Source organism: Eurosta solidaginis, chromosome 4, assembly GCF_040869045.1.
Source record: "Eurosta solidaginis isolate ZX-2024a chromosome 4, ASM4086904v1, whole genome shotgun sequence".
In the NCBI taxonomy this organism is placed as follows: Eukaryota; Metazoa; Arthropoda; class Insecta; order Diptera; family Tephritidae; genus Eurosta; species Eurosta solidaginis.
Genome location: NC_090322.1, coordinates 165,039,469 through 165,056,760, shown reverse-complemented (window position 1 = coordinate 165,056,760; position 17,292 = coordinate 165,039,469). Strand labels below are relative to the sequence as shown.

At 37.0% G+C, this 17,292-nt stretch overlaps 1 protein-coding gene across 6 annotated transcripts in view; it reads right to left on the bottom strand.

Moving 5' to 3' along the window:
* The window catches only part of alpha-Man-Ia (alpha-Mannosidase class I a), a 192,454-nt gene that overhangs the window by 130,798 nt on the left and 44,364 nt on the right, over nucleotides 1-17,292 (bottom strand). For 3 of the 6 annotated variants that reach the window (XR_010953012.1, XM_067783657.1, XM_067783660.1), the window contains exon 2: nucleotides 11,422-12,974. Coding sequence is in view for 5 of the 6 variants with exons in the window: in XM_067783657.1 (XP_067639758.1) it covers nucleotides 11,422-12,555 (1,134 nt within the window). In the remaining variant the exon portion in view is untranslated. Of the gene's footprint in view, nucleotides 1-11,421; nucleotides 14,663-17,292 lie in introns of those variants that run through there. The other 3 variants (XM_067783661.1, XM_067783658.1, XM_067783659.1) reach the window with 2 other exon arrangements.

The window sequence follows — 17,292 nt, the reverse complement described above, 5'->3', positions numbered from 1 at the left end:
TTATCATTATTATTGTTATAATATATTTTTTCTTAATTGAAAAAATTTTTAAATTAGAATAGAAGAAAGAAAAAATTTAGACAACTGCCAAAGCTCGTTGTATAGGTCCATTTCGGGAACTGCTAAATTCCTTCATCGGCAACGTTTAGGCGCCGCTGCTATAACCACTCAGCCACCACAGCGGTTTTTTGTTTGTCTTCATTATTCCTACTTCAATTCTGGTTCTTGCCAATTGATATTCACAGCACTGCGACATCTGTTACAGAATAGTTGTGAAAATTGGACTTTGTTTATGGCGATGATGACATAGTGTCATATTTTATTGACACTTTTTCCCCGTGCTCTGGGATGTATTAACAATTTTTGTTGTTATATCGGCCTACTGATTTGTAAGATCGCGGGTTCGAAAATTATTGTTAGGCCTTGAGCTCGATTCAAACTCGCGAATGCAGTGAAACTTTAGGTGTTAAAATAACTTAAGTTTGTACGGCAGCCATAGTTTTTCCCCATTCCACATTTTACTGGAGGTTTTAGGACTTAACGTCACATAGCTCCTTACCAATTTTAATTATCCTACCATTACGGCATCCAGATATATGCAGTATAATATATTCCATTTGAATGGGAGGCTCCACGCCCCCTTTTTCCCAATTCCGCATTTTCTTGGTGGTGTTAGGGATTGACCTCATATAACTCCTTACTGAATTTCAATGTTCTGGCATGTATACCTTCAAAGTTATGCAGTACCAAAGATTCCATTTGAATGGGAGGTTCCACGCCCCCTTTTTCCCAATTCCGCCTTTTCTTGGTGGTGTTAGGGATTGACCTCATATAACTCCTTACTGAATTTCAATGTTCTGGCATGTATAATTATTTTTAGCCTAAAACCTTCCCGTTGATCGAAGGAACCCATAACCAAAATTTGATGATGATTGATGTGTGGGAAATACGTTTCCATAGCGAACACACACACACACAGAATTTGATTTTTATATATAGATGGCTAAACCGATTTGGGATTTCAAAATCAACTAACCATCATCTCTCCTTCCTGTATCTTTCCTAAAAATTTCATGGCAATCTGTCGAGCCGTTCTCGAGTTATGGAGTGACAATCAAAATGTACACTTCTTTTTATATATATAGATTTTGTTTTAGTTTTCTCATTTATGTAAATTGTCAAATTCACGTGCAATAATTATTATATTATATAACTGTATCTAAGGTGGTTTTTGAAAGGTGGCACGCTAAATTCACATGAAGTTGGCAGTGTACCATAAAAAAATTTGAATTTTTTTTTTTTGAACTTATAAAATATGTCACTTATCTACGGCAAATTTACGGCAAATTCCTGTGTAAGAATTATTTTCCTAAGGTGGTTTCTCTAAGGTGGTTTTCTGAAGTTAGCGTGCCACCCTATATTTTCTAAAATATGGCCGCGGCAAGTTTTTTTGTTTTACGGATACATAAATTACGACAAATTCACGGCAATTTTCCTAATTTGTAATTTTTTCACGTAAAAGTTGTTTTGCCAACTTCAGAGAGGTGTTTACTACCATTGGCAAAAGTCCCCGGCTCACACCGAGAGACCCCAAGAGCAGTGTATAAGGAAACCGAGGCTTTCCTATGCCTATTCTACGCATTAGGCATCCTAGACAATATCCTGTTCAAAAATAGTCTTAACATGTGTACAAGTACAAACGAAGGGGAGATCTTACTTCTCCTCGTAAACAGAACCAATTGCGTTTCATAAGGGTTCCTTGTCAGTCCACATGACTCAGCACAACTAGTCATCGTATCTTGTGAAACCTCGCACAGAGTGTCCAGAAATGTACCCCTTACAATAATTGCCAGTTCGTCTGCGTCGGAAGCCAACCATGCACACCTTTCGCTCCATTTTTACCACTCCTCACTTCCCTACCATAGTTCTGTTCCACAACAGTTTGCTATTGAATTCACCTACAACTGCTCGACTCCCAAGCTAACCAGAGCCTTTTCGATGACCCAAGCAGGACCTTGTTGAACACCCCTTGGGTGTCTGAATTGTAAGCAAAAATTTTCGGGTCTACGGACACCTCAATTCATTTAAGCTTATAAGAAATAAATGGTGCCGTCTGTCACTTTTTATTACATGCAGTATTCTGTCTTCCATTTAAATATCCATTAGCCTCGAATCAAAAGCAGCTGTCTTTGATTGATATCAAAATAAGATAACGACATTACAATAAAATGTCTCCGTTTTGTATTGATTCTTGTATATGTAGTGGTGAAGACCATTCACATATACCACAAATTACCATATTAAAACGATAGCGTGATGTAAACAGAAAACAAAAGAGGAAAATAAAAAAAGTAAAAAAGAAGTAAAGGACAGTAAAAAAGATTTCGAAATCACTGGCAATTGATTTGCTATTAAATGCATGCGATACAGGCAAGTACGCGCACACTAATAAATATGTACGCTTTGTAAGATTAGGTACCTACTCGCGAGGTTCCTTTGTGTAAATATACAGGTGTACGTTTAGAAAACTAGAGCTATTAATTTAACTAGTGCTTGTGCCCAGGGGTTGAAGTCAAACAAAGTATCTTTACCAGAAACTCATAATTTTGGGTTTTTTGAGACAAACGTCTTCAACTTCTTACGATTTGTTTATTATCGTTATCGGCTTGTTATCTCCATTAATTGGCTCCTTATTGGTTTCTTATCGGTTTGTATTCGACGAGCTACAGATGTGTCTTCGCTTTTCTATTGAAGTTTTATTTGTAACTGCTTTACAACAAACAGATGAGTTGCTGATAACAAATCGATTACACTCAGATAAACTATTTATCTTTTTGATAGCAACTCGATAACTTTTCGATAACCAATCGATAACTCCCAAATGAAAAGCTGGCAAGCCTGCGATAAAAGGATTCTATAAGAAGAAACGTCTAGACATTTGGGCAAAGAGTATAAAAGCAGCAGAAGCTGAGTAGTCCGTAATCAGTTTGATTTAAGCACTCTATTGGTTGCGAAGTATAAGTGTTATTGTGAAGTATTTTCAAAGTAGTCTAATAAAGACTATTTTGCATTATTGAATATTTGAGTTATATATTCAACAATTTAGCGATACGAACGTTAGTAGAAGGTGCAAAATAAGCGGAGTTTCCCTAAATTCGTTATAATACAAAAAATTTCGATAGGGCGCACGAATTGGGATATTAAGAAAAATCGTACAAAATGGGGGGAATCTGGCGATCAAATTTCAAAGGACTTCCCATCGAGCTACAATCTTGGAACTTCATCAACATACTCACTTGTAGCAATTCAAGCTTGACAGAGTATATGAACAATTTTCAAGTAGCTTAAAAACTAATGTAGTCTGACGTATTTTTCTGATATGTCGATTCGATAGGATTTGGGCTCAAGGCTTTTTTCAAAAAACTGTTGTAAAAACGTTGGCGATAACAGATTTAAAAAAAATATATTTTTTTTTGGGTTTTGGGGAGTGTTTTGTTCGAAAAATATACCCTTCGCCATTTTTTTTCCGCAGGCTCGAAAATTATTTTTTTGGGTATGCGTAATGGAACTTTTTTCCTGAGCTCAAATGCTATAGAAAAATCGATGGCGCGATATCGGTTAGTAAATCGACCCAGTCTAGTATAGGTACTATATTGTATAAATACAAATATTGTATGCATTCTGAATTAATAATAGTAAGTTTTTCACTTTTGCAATAAATAAGGCACTAATCTTTTCCACCTAGAACTAAAAAGTAGAAAATAAAAAATTTTTAAGCATTTCCTTTATATAAATCGAAAGCAAACCTATAACTTTTGGTTAGCATATCAATAACTTTTTGACAACAAATCTATAACTTTGAGATAAAATTCGATAACCTACCATAACCTTTGGGTAATAGTTTACAACAGGGGTCGACTGCTAATACGCGTCCAAAAATATTGGGAGAGGAACAGAAAAAGGTACAGGACAGGTTTATTACCAGCCTTTGTTGCTATCAAATTTATAATACTTCGATAAGTGATAGAAAAGAAATATACAACACGCGCATAACCCGTCGGTCACAAGTCCATGACTCATCGATAACAACCCCATGACACTTCGACAGCAAATTGATATCACTATGTCCGGTTTCGGTTCCGGATTTGTTTTTGGCTTCAGTTTTGACAACTCCACTAGCATTTTTATACTCAGATGAGCAGAGCTCACAGAGTATATACATTTAGTTCCCATATCGGTACCCCGTAACGGCATAAACTAATCGAGATAGATATATCAAAATGATCTAGACGAAAAAAAAAATTCATTGAGACATGGCCTTCCGTCTGTCCGTCCGTCCCTAAACACGATAACTTGAGTAAATTTTGAAGTATCTTAATGAAATTTGGTATGTAAGTTCCGGGGCACCCTTATCAGATCGCTATTTAAAATGAACGAAATCGGACCATAACCACGGCAACTTTTTCGATATCGAAAATTTCGAAAAACCGAAAAAGTGCGATAATTCATTACCAAAGACGGTTAAAGCGATGAGACTTGGTAGGTGGGTTGACCTTATGACGCAAAATAGAAAATTGGTAAAATTTTGGGCCATGTGGCACCGCCCACTTTTAAAAGAAGGTAATTTAAAAGTTTTACAAGCTGCAATTTGACAGTCGTTGAAGATATCATGCTGAAATTTGGCAGGACCGTTGATCCTATTACTATATGTATGCTAAATAACAGCAATGATATCGTGCAACAATCTACAAAAATAAAAGGAAAATTTCAAAATGGGCGTGGCTCCGCCCTTTTTCATTTAATTTGTCTAGAATACTTTTAATGCCATAAATCGAACAAAAATTTACCAATCCATGTGAAATTTGGTAGGGGCATAGATTCTATGACGTTAACTGATTTTTTTTGTGAAAATGGGTGAAATCGGTTGAAGCCACGCCCAGTTTTTATACACACTCCACCGTCTGTCCTTCCGCTCGGCCATTAACACGATAACTTGAGCAAAAATCGATATATCTTTACTAAACTTAGTTCACGTACTTATCTGAACTCACTTTATCTTGGTATTAAAAATGGCCGAAATCCTACTATGACCATGCGCACTTTTTCGATATCGAAAATTACGAAAAATGAAAAAATGCCATAACTTTATACCAAATATGAAAAAAGGGATGAAACATGGTACGTAATTGGATTGGCTTATTGACGCAAAATATAACTTTAGAAAAAACTTTGTAAAATGGGTGTGACACCTACCATATTAAGTAGAAGAAAATGAAAAAACACCTGCAGGGCGAAATCAAAAGCCCTTGCAAACTTGGCAGGAATACTGTTCATGGTATTACATATATAAATAAATTAGCGGTACCCGACAGATGATGTTCTGGGTCATCCTGGCCCACAGTTTGGTTAATACCTCGCCTTCACATATATAACTACGGGTCACTCCCTTTTAAAACCCTCATTAATACCTTCAATTTGATACCCATATCGTACAAACGCATTCTAGTCACCCCTGGTCCACCTTTATGGCGATATGTCGAAAAGGCGTCTGCCTATAGAACTAAGGCCCACTCCCTTTTAAAATACTCATTAACACTTTTCATTTGATACCCATATCGTACAAACGCATTCTAGAGTCACCCCTGGTCCACGTTAATGGCGATTTCTCGAAAAGGCGTCCATCTATAGAAATATGGCCCACTCCCTTTTAAAATACTCTTTAATACCTTTCATTTGATACCCATGTCATACAAACACATTTCAGGGTTACCCTAGGTTCATTTTCCTACATGGTGATTTTCCTTTATTTGACAAAGGATGCAGGAAAATCGACCTACATTTCACCAATCAAGCAATACGAATACGTTTGGTTTGTATTTTACGTTTCTCAAGCATATACAATCACAAAATGCTAAAGAAATACCACTGCTACAAAAACAACAACTAAGCAAATACAGTTTTCATGCTTTACGCCTTCGCATACGCGGTCAGTGTGTAATATGGATGGAAAAACTTGGTAAATCGCTACAATTTCCATTTTACCGCTTTAATGCTTTTACAAATTGATTGTGTACGGTTTTGCATCGATTATGCCCTTTTATTTCGTGCTACACACTTTGCACGTTTTCTTTTAATTTTCTTTTTTTTCCCTCTCGCATGAGCTTAATTTGCGAGGCTCAGCTGCAGAAAATTTTCTTTTTGACCTTTTTGTGGTAGCGGCGGCACATGCTGCCAATGGCTTGGTTGCTCCATGATGCAATATTAATTTTTTGCATTTCTTTTTCAATCAAGAAAGGCTAGACTAGGCGTAACAGTATAATTGTATTTGTTTGTAGTTCATGTCTACCAAAAGCAGAAGAGTTACTGAATTCGTAACCCTCACAGTTTCATGGATAAGTATACGCAGTGCACTACAATAAATTTTACCATCTTAGTGGTGTTCGGTTCAAAGATTTCATTCGAAATAAATAAGTAATCAACTTGACTTTTGATGAAGCTTTACGTGAAGTTCAAAGTCTCGCTTTAAGGTAGTGTGTTTTCTATAGCTTTATAAGAAAATATTTAGGAGATTTTCCGAATGCTCAAACGAAAAGTCAGTTTACCATACACGTAAATACAGTTGATGATATTGGTACAATGCATGATGTAATAACGACAAGGTGCTCTATGCAGTGGCAGCTCATTTTCAAAACTCCCATACAAAACGAAAGATTAAAGAAAGAGGAAGAAAAGAAGAGGCCCTTTTGTGAAGTCGTATTAAATTTAGTACTATTTTGTATCAAAGAAATAAGTACATTTTTTACATGTTTCATGAAAATTTTCTTATATTAATATATGTTAATGGCAGGCTCTCCGAATAAACTTTTAGTTCGGCTATAAAACGTTTCTTAGAGAATTCAGCAGCCCTAGCAGACTCCGTTCAAAGTTTGCATAAAACATGCAGGCCAGCCACTCAAAGATAGATCACTATTCTTTCTTCATAGGCTTCTTGGACCTAATGTTTTTGAATTCGAGTGTATATGGCAAACTTGAAATAATTTTCTTAGTTTGTGTTCCGAAGGGCAAAATGAATTACAAGAAGATTAAATCAGCGCACGATATGGGTTAACTTAATAAAGACCACACTTCTCTCCTTATACTGCCTGCTTTTCGACGTAGTATAGCTAGCTGGTCGTAAAAGAAGCAGCTACTTTGACAAGATCACTTTTTCAATTCGAAAGGTCTTAAAATTGAAGGAAAAAGGTGCAGCCTAGAGCTTCAGGAAAATGTTACAATCGGATATAGGGGCTTGGGATACTCACGCGGTAGCCATACCTGTCGTACGGAGCGACTAAAATCACCAAACCTAGGGTTCAACGCGGGCATATCAAATCGTTCTCGAGAGGATCGGTTAATACCTTAATGTAGCTAGTTTCCGGAGCATGCCGGTAATATCCGTCTACATTCACGACTCATATTTCATTAAGGGATGAATGAAGTTGGATATTAATATGGACGAGAGGCTGGTGAAACTGATCACGGATGGGTCCAGACTGAACGGCAGGGTTGGGGGTGGAGTATTCTGCCATTAGCTCGGTGTTAAATGCCCGATCACCACCGCGTCGTCCACGTTAGGCTGATCTCTTGGCCTGGGCGAACTGAAAGTGTCCGTCAGTGGATATTTTGCAGGGCTGCTATAATTACTCATAAGCCTACAATACTTTTTGCCGTGTCGGTTTATCAGCATCAAATCGGCGGATACATTATAAGTCGCTAGCCTTATAAGTCCATCCTATAATAACTTCTAAGTAGCGAACCAGTGGAGGGGTGATATTCTGTCGACCCACAGATCCAGGAGGTTGGGGTCGTATGTAGAAGTTAACTCACGGAGAAAACCTTATAATGGCCGTTCATGTGGGAATGACCAGAGATATTCTTTTGGGATGCTTTGTGATAAAATAAAAATATCTTTGAGAACTTCTTATGGATTGCTTTGGCAGCTAGCAGCTTGCTGTACAAAGGTGTGATGATACACTTTACATGTCAAACTGCTTTAGGCGCTATAATGAGCATCTGCCAGGTAAAACCACATTCCATTGAAAACATAACAAGATCCAGGAGATGCGACGTACCGATAAAGTAAATATGACCAATGAAAGTGGTAAAGCAAACGAACGCAGGCTTGGTTTCGGATTCGTGGTAGTAGAAAGAGGAGCGCGTGTAACGCACATGTTAAAAAAGTTGTGTCTGCCAACTTCAACGCCAGGGACAAAACGTATATTTGGCCGCAAAGCCGGAAGGTTCAGCCCCTACAACAATACCTCTTGCAATGAATTGAGACTAATCGACTTTGCCTGCGACCGAGACATGTTTTATACTCCTGTCCTGCCTTTCGGTCGAAAAAATAAAAAAAGATTGCTATAGGTGGAAGACATGTTTGGATATTTGGATGTGCGCAACCCAAATTGGCATCCAACTCGCGACAGCAAATGCAGATTACCTGGAAAAGGAAATGAGAAGACCAAATTGTAAAAAAATGTTTAGAAAGTGAACTATCATAAACATTTTACCTTCATGTTTTAACGAAAATATCCAAATTTCTAAAAAATTTTTTAATAAACAAAATAATTTTATCACGAATTTGAATGATAGAAAAGTCAACACAAAATAGAATTGGAGAAAAAGAGATGCCTTCACATACGTTTGGAGGAAAACTGCTTTGTATGGTTTTTACCATGGTTCAACTATATACAGGTTGGCTCATCTGTAAAGCAACAAAATATGTCTGTTCAAATCGTCAAAATCTGTGTAGTGGTGTTGGTGCGAATGGTATGGAATGGAAACATAAAACTTAGCAGTTTTTGTATGTGTAAGTAAAATGTTGCCAATGTGTTGGTTTCATTTTGAGTTTGCCATCTCCTTTTGACAATCCCTTCGACCATGCAATGACATAAATAAAATCAGCTGATGAGATGAGCCAACCTGTACATAATTGAACCATGGGTTTTTACTAAACTTTTTCCTCTGAATAAAAAAGTAGTTTTGTAAAGAGGCAAAATGAGTTTCAGAGTGGGACCTCAAGATGGCGGATTAGAAAGAGAAGCTGCCAACGTCAGTCACCTTGTAATTGCATCATGGGAACAATGTACATACCTACGTGGATACACCATGGAACAGAAAAATAGCAGTGGTAATTTTTATCAAATTTGTTCACTTAACATTTTTTTCTCGATCTTTTAAGAAAAAACGTCTATGAATTTTGTAACAGAAACCATGCAGACAATCTGATAAACGTCTTCAAAAAAATTCGAAAATTCCAGAAAATTTTACGAAAATTTCGAACTTATATTTGCAGTTCTTTGAACTTTTTCGAATATGCAGTTTGTAACCAAATGATGCTTAGACTAACAGAGTAGAAGTTAAAGGTATCTCAAAATGCGCATTGATTTTTGATAATATTAACATTTTCTTTCACACAAAGTTTGAGAACAATTTTTGTTTTATATGAATAAAAAATTTGAGATACCCTTCGGGAAAAAAAATTTACAAATCAATGCGAACTTTGAGAAGTCTGCAACGCGAAAAGCTCAAACATGCTAGTTTTCACTCGAACAACCGAAAAGTGATAATCCTCCATGAGACCGACAAAGTACATGATTGGGTTACAAAACTGCATACTACAAAAAACTCAGAGAACTTCAAAAGAAAAGTTCGAAAGTTTCGTAAAACTTTCTCAAATTTACGAATTTTTTCGAAAAACGTTTTTTGAAATCGGAGTGCATGGTTTCAGTTAAATAATTTAAAGACGTTTTTACCTAAAACTTCGACAACAAAAATAAGAATTAAATAAACGAAATTTGAAAGAATAATTGCCGTTGCTGTTTTTCTGTTCGCCACTGTACATAGAATAGATAAAAATTGATGATTCGTATTTGGAGAAACAGTCAATATATCTATGTATGTACATAGATGATCCTGTAATATCGCTGTTATGAGTAAAACTTCTTTCTTTCTTTAGGCATTTAAATAAGTTTGTTATAATACAAGAGCGACTAAAATCCACTGAGCCGAAGGTCAGAGAAGTCGGCCAGGATTGCTAGAAAGTTCTAGTACCAGAGCGTACTGGATTCATATCCGGTAAAGGACTGTAATATCTGTAACACTCCCCAATTTACAAGTGTTCCATTAAACTAAAAATAATAATAGGGCTTCCCTTATCAAATAATCCATCAAAACTGCTCTCCGCGATCCCATAAGCATCGTAGAAAGAGCACTACCTACAACAATATACCTTAGTAGCCTTTTCTAACATAGAAAAGAGCGCAATTAAAAGCTGAAACTATTATCGGTATAGCCACAGTGGTATTATGACTCGGATGTCATGTTAGGTCACAAGATCAGAGGTGAAATTTGGCAGGAACTTTGAGCGGCGACAGGGTTTGTAAAAATATAGATAATCTCACTATATGCACACACGTCCGAAAATTGACTGTTGTGTTGGATCAGTAGTTTTTTCAGAGCAATAATTGCAGGTAGCACTTAAATCCGCCTCACAAACTCGGCTTGCATCTTCTAAGCGAATATAGATTCAATCGAATTTTTATTTTGTTTTATTTTTTATTTTTTGACATCGAATAATTGGACGTGGCTATCGTTTGTTTTCACCCATTTCCAATACCAACTTATTTTCGGTTTGGATAAAAAAGCTTCAGCAGAAAATGTTTCTTAAGTTGAATTTCCTGTTTCTAAAAATTAGTAACAGTCAGGAAATTATTTGAGAAGCCATCCTCTCACCTGCGCCCAATTTTCTATTCTTCACCTTCCTTATCATATTACCTTTCCATCTCAATTGCAATTACTTGTCCTCTTTCCCTCTACGTTTCCTTTTTTCGTGTTTTTCGTTCTATTTTCATTTTCCTTACTGTCAGAGACACCCATACCTGAACCGTTATTCTTACACTTACCCACATTATTACTATAAACCTCACACTCTCCCTTACTTTACGTTACTCTGCTCTTACTCCTAGTCTTTCCCCCCTCTCCATCTATCCTCCTCCGCAAAAAGAGAAATATGGACGTACATCAAGTTTGCGGTATCGCAAACTTCAATGAAAGGAATCGGACGACGATGAAACAGCCCAATGCATTTCAGAGAAATGCAAATGCATTTGAGAAAAGGTCAAATGTATTTAAAAACGAATTGCAGTCATATTGAATTTTTCAAACTCATTTTTGAACTTTTCTGAAACACATTTCCCCACTTTTTAAATACTTCCTTTTTACATATACACTTACGCTTTTGAAAAAGGGGAAGATTTATCAGACTCTTTACTCGAATTTAAACGTAGATAATAAGCTGACGCTTAATATGTTTAGTAAGCTTAACTGACCCTTAAGGCTATGTTTATAAAATTGTTATTTTAATTTTTTTTTTTCTTTTACCTTTTTAACATAATCACGTTTCCCTTCGTCATTACCCTTTGCTCCGCTTGGTACCATCAAATATCCACTCGTTCCAACGCGCTGTCTCGTTGAAAATTTGTCTGACTGATTTGTTTGCTTATCATCTGTTGGAAATCCCCAACTGCCATCAGTTTCATCACTTTGCTTTTCAATATTAATATTCTGCGTTATACGTGCGCTACCGTTGAGAATCAATGGCAACATCAATTTAGCAGCTATGTCACCATTGACTGATGACAATGATGATGTGGATAATGTTGCTGATGTAGAAGCTGCTGATGTTGTTGGCGTTGTGCTGTAGTATGAATTCATATCTCTAATTTTTGTTTCATTAGTAAAACTACTCGCGTTAACGGATTTTGCAAACGAGCCTGAAGTAAGCGCTGTTGGCGCATTGGATTGCATGACATTTACCTGTGGATGATGGAGCAATTTCTCAACAACACTTTCATTCCTACGCGTATTATTTGTAATATTGTTAACGCCGCTAGAAGCACTCATGTTGCTGCTCAGCAATTTACCATTCACTTTTAGCCAATTTGCTGAAGTGTTCATATTTTGCTGTCGTTGTGTTTGAGGCACAGTTTCACTCATCATATTACCGTTGTTCGCTTCAGTATCAATCAAAGCCACAACGGGGTGACCAATCAATGTCAATGTTTCACCTGCCAGCGCCTGTTGCATATTTTGCGGCATCTCATCAGTACTTTTGACAATTATGTGCGGTGTTGCCGTGCTCTCCGAGGCTCCTAGTGCTGTTGCAAGTGAGGCTAACTGTGATGCAGATGGTGAGATGACGGACGAATGCGCGTATGTGCCTACAGCTAAGGCATATGGCGCCGAAATTTCATCGAATTTGTATATGTTCTTCGGATGATTATTGGCGTAGTTAATATCGGCGTCGCTCACATCCTCATCGTCGTCGTCGTCGTCGTTCAGTTCGGTGTCATGCGGTGCGCTCATGCTATCGCTGGCAACTTTCTCATTTAACTTGATGATGTTGGACAAATTGAGGTTATTGATTAGCGTTACGCCTGTTATACCGACCAGCACAATGACGAAACAAACGCCACCAATTAAGAATAGTGGCGTTTTTGATATTTTCGTGCACATTTTTGAGTGTTTTTTTATTTTTATTTTTAACTTTTTTTCTTTAGAGCAAATTAATGAATATTTGGTATTCTGATGTGCAATTTGTTTGATGGCAACAGCCTTTAATATTTTTTTGCTTTTAATATTTTTTGCGCTCCTAAATTTTATTTGTTGCTCGTGAGACTTTTAATAACCATTTTTCTAAATTTATTTGGTCTTAATTTTCTTCTTTTATTTGATTTCTTTTGTTGCGTAAAATTTTTTTGTTAAATTTTGTTTGTTGTAAATATCACAATATTGGCTTTGGCTTCAATTTGCTGAATATTTGTGTTGTTGTTTCAACAATTTATTTTTTAAATATTTTTTTTTTTTCACTTTTTAATACTATGTTGCATCAGGCGCGTTAATTAAAATTTATGACTTTTTAATTTTTTTACTGCCTAAAATGGAGGGCATGAGTATTGCAATTTTTATTTCACAATTTGACAGTTAGGTTTTACAATGTTCGAAAATATCCAGTAGGATAGGTTAGGTTAGGTTAGAGTGCCCACCGGTGCGAGCACCAGTGCACTTAGGCCCAAAAAAGTCCTATTGTGATACCACGTGGATCTCTTCCCTACTCAAACCAACAGCTCGATATAGCAAACGTCAGGAGTTTCTTAGGTCCCAACTTAGCCAGATCACAAAGATCGTGAAAGAAGGGAGATCCCAGAGATTTCTTAATCTTTTGCCAAAGCGCGGGACAATCGCAAAGAAACTGTTTGACTGTTTCTATCTCCTCTTCGTCTTTGCTCCTGCAGTAATCATTATAGGGAGCACCCAGCCGTTGTGCGTGCCTCCCGATTGCTATGTGGCCGGTTATAAGTCCAACCACAAGAGATATGCCCCCCTACCAAGAAGAAGGAGACTTTTTGTGCGTCTCGTATCCCATTCAGGCCACACGAGCTTGGAGTGATAGCAGGATTCAAGATTGCTCCATCTCACACCCACTTCCCTAAGGAAAATCCCTTTCAAAATGAGCTTACAGGTAGCGAGCGGCATGTTCAATCCCTTCCAGGACGACGAAAGCGGAACGGATGTGCCCCCTCTTGCAAGTTCGTCAGCCACCTCATTGCCCGGTATATTCGAGTGTACAGGCACCCATACCAGACTGAGGGAAGTTTGCTCAGCAATCTCGTTAAGAGATTTCCGGCACTTCTATACTATCCTGGACTTACATGTTGTAGCATTATGCGTCATACCCATCTATGTAATACACTTGCGGCATTACGCATCATGAACTTCTATGCCAAATACATTTTAGTAATAATCATATTACAATATTATCCAACATAAATTATTGAACTAACCCAGCGGTTAGCTAACATCAATGGAATGCCGAATATGAAACCCTTATCCGTTCACAGCTAATACATTTTGCTTATTACATACAACCAATTATGGGAACTAACCAAAATACTCGCATCGATCTGCCGACGTTGCGAACAGGCATACAAACTTACATGTATGCATAGCATTAACCAAAGTACTTGCATTGATCTGCTGACGTTGCTAACAACGAATACAAATCTACACGTATGGAGTCAGGCATACAAAAATACATGTATACAAAGACTGTATACAAACTTACATGTATGCATACCCCATTTCCAATGTACATATTTTTAGTTATTAGTATTAAGATATTTATGAATGTATAGGTTAAGTAAATTACTATAAAAGAGAAAGAATTTATTTAATAAAGAAGAATTAATGTTTGACCACTGAAGGCTTAACATCTTTCATTTCTAAACATTTCATGGCGATCCTGCCATATCCAGTGATAAAGATGATTGGGACGAATATCTCAGATATTTCGCGTACTGTTACAACACGACTCCATCGACAGTATACGGGTATTGCCCTTACGAGCTTATATTTGCGAAAAATCCCCCGATGTACGAATTCCTAAACGAGAATAAAATAAGCCCAGTATATAATCACGAAGCATATGATAAGGAAATTAAATACAGACTTCAAATAGCACAACAAAGAGCTAGAAAATTAGTAAAAGAAGCTAAGCAAAAACAAAAAGTTAACTACGAGAAAAGTAGCACCAGTAAGGAAATAAAATTAGGAGATTTAGTATTAGTAAGAGAAGAAGCTAGCCAGAAGCTAGACCATAGATATAAAGGACGGTATAAAGTAAAGAAAATTGACGAAAATAACAATTTTACTTTAATACCACATAGAGAAGAGTCTAGTAATAGGAACAATAAGGATAAGGAATTAATAATCCATAAGAATAGACTTAAACGCATATGAAACACCTTTAAAATAAGCATTCCACTTTACTCATTGCACATTAAATATCTAAGAAATCGAAATCGAATTTTTTTTCTCAATTCCATATTTACAGAAATTATTATAAATACATAAATATTAGGGAATATATACCGACAAGCGGATTTTAAGTGGGTGCACACATTTAAAATCAGGCTATAAAATATATACAATAAATACAATAAGTAAAATAATTATTAAATTTAAAATTTCAAAAAAAGGGATATGCATAAAATGTAAACAATCAATATATCAAGGTCAGCAAATCAGAAACAAAGTACACAACCTCTTTCACTACAATATCAAGTAACAGTAAAATATTAAAATCACTGAAAATACGACAAAGAGTCTTATACAATTGTTCGCAAAAAATTGTATAACCCTCTTTTTCTAAGGCGGATGGTGTAGCATTATGCGTCATATCCATCTATGTAATACACTTTCGGCATTACGCATCATGAACTTCTATGCCAAATACATTTTAGTAATAATCATATTACAATATTATCCAACATAAATTAGTGAACTAACCCAGCGGTTAGCTAACATCAATGGAATATGAAACCCTTATCCGTTCACAGCTAATAAATTTTGCTTATTACATACAACCAATTATGGGAACTAACCAAAATACTCGCATCGATCTGCCGACGTTGCGAACAGGCATACAAACTTACATGTATGCATAGCATTAACCAAAGTACTTGCATTGATCTGCTGACGTTGCTAACAACGAATACAAATCTACATGTATGGAGTCATGCATACAAAAATACATGTATACAAAGACTGTATACAAATTTACATGTATGCATACCCCATTTCCAATGTACATATTTTTAGTTATTAGTATTAAGATATTTATGAATGTATAGGTTAAGTAAATTACTATAAAAGAGAAAGAATTTATTTAATAAAGAAGAATTAATGTTTGACCACTGAAGACTTAACATCTTTCATTTCTAAACATTTCAATGTGACCGATCCAAGTGCTTTTAGTGCAGCCTAGCTGTCAGAGTAAATACAAATTTGGTTATAGCCGTGAGCAGCCTTCCCCAGGTGATCAGCGGCCTCATTTATAGCAGCCACCTCCGCCTGAAAGACGCTGCAATGATCGGGTAGGCTAAATTATAGATTACACCCTAGTTGAGGTGCAAAGACACCGCTACCTACCTTATAATCCAGTTTGGAGCGCAATAGTCCAACGAAGGCGAATCCAGATACTTAAGGATAGCTGCATGGCCATCCACATTGTCTCTCCATCCGGATGACTCTCGCAGCCGCAGAGCAGAAAAGGTCGCACATTGCTTGGCCATTAAATCTATTGGCAACACATTAAAAATAGTGCCTAGCGCCTCCGCACCAGCAGCTGCAACGCAGGTATCTTATATTTCCTGGTGAACAGAACCAGTTCAGTTTTTGCTGAATTGACCGATAGACCTTTACTCCTGGTCCAGTTCTCCACCAGTCTCAGCTTTATTCGCATTATATCGCATATCTGCGGGAACTTCCCGCTAACTAACAGCGCAAGGTCATCTGCATATGCGATTACCTTGCTGCATCCTTACTTCTCAAGAAGAACCAAGAGCTCATTAAGTGTGGCAACCCATAGAAGTGGAGAAAGTACCCCCCCCCCCCCTGCGGGGTGCCTCTCCGTATGTTGACAGTTAGGTTTCACAATGTTCGAAAATATCCAGTAGGATAATAGATCTAGTTCTTTTTGTAGGACTATTTTGTTGGTTCCGAGCCGGACCGAAATCCTACATGTTGCTTCTGATAAGTTTTTGTGCCCTTTTTCGATAGGCGCGAACTAGTGGGAAAGGCTTCGAAGTACAGAAATTTGTATCACTAGTAACTGACTTTCCTTCAGGGTCCTGCAACCCGCCAAATAGTAAGCTAATTTATATATATATTTTAAGGGTTTTAAGCTATGTGCCCCTTTGTCAGGGAGTACCATTGCATTGGTTAATACATTACACAGACCAACAAGTTTTAGATTCAGAAAAAATAAGTGGGAATAGTAACTTGGTCCGATATACTTTCGAGAAGATTTTGACCGAGCTTCTTTTCCAATTTGCAGCGTGAGCGGCCGATGTATTTTTGATGACGAGCTATGCATTGCAGAAATACACCCGGAGAGTTTGCCAAACCACAGCCGAGGGGCAATGACATGGAGAAACTGTTTCTAAAATATATTGATGTTGGTGTTACAGGACTTGAACCCAGGACCTTCAGTATGGCAGACGAGCATACTACCTCCAGTGGCCGCTGCAAGACATCTCGGTGAACAATATTTTTGGATTTATTATATAAAAAGGTTTCTAGCGCTCGATACTAGCGACCAACATAAAGTTGTCTGTTAGAAAAACAGCAAGGCGAAGAAAGGTATTCGAGTGTTTGCTCTTGACTCGAAATAGTTCCAAAATCATCACGAAA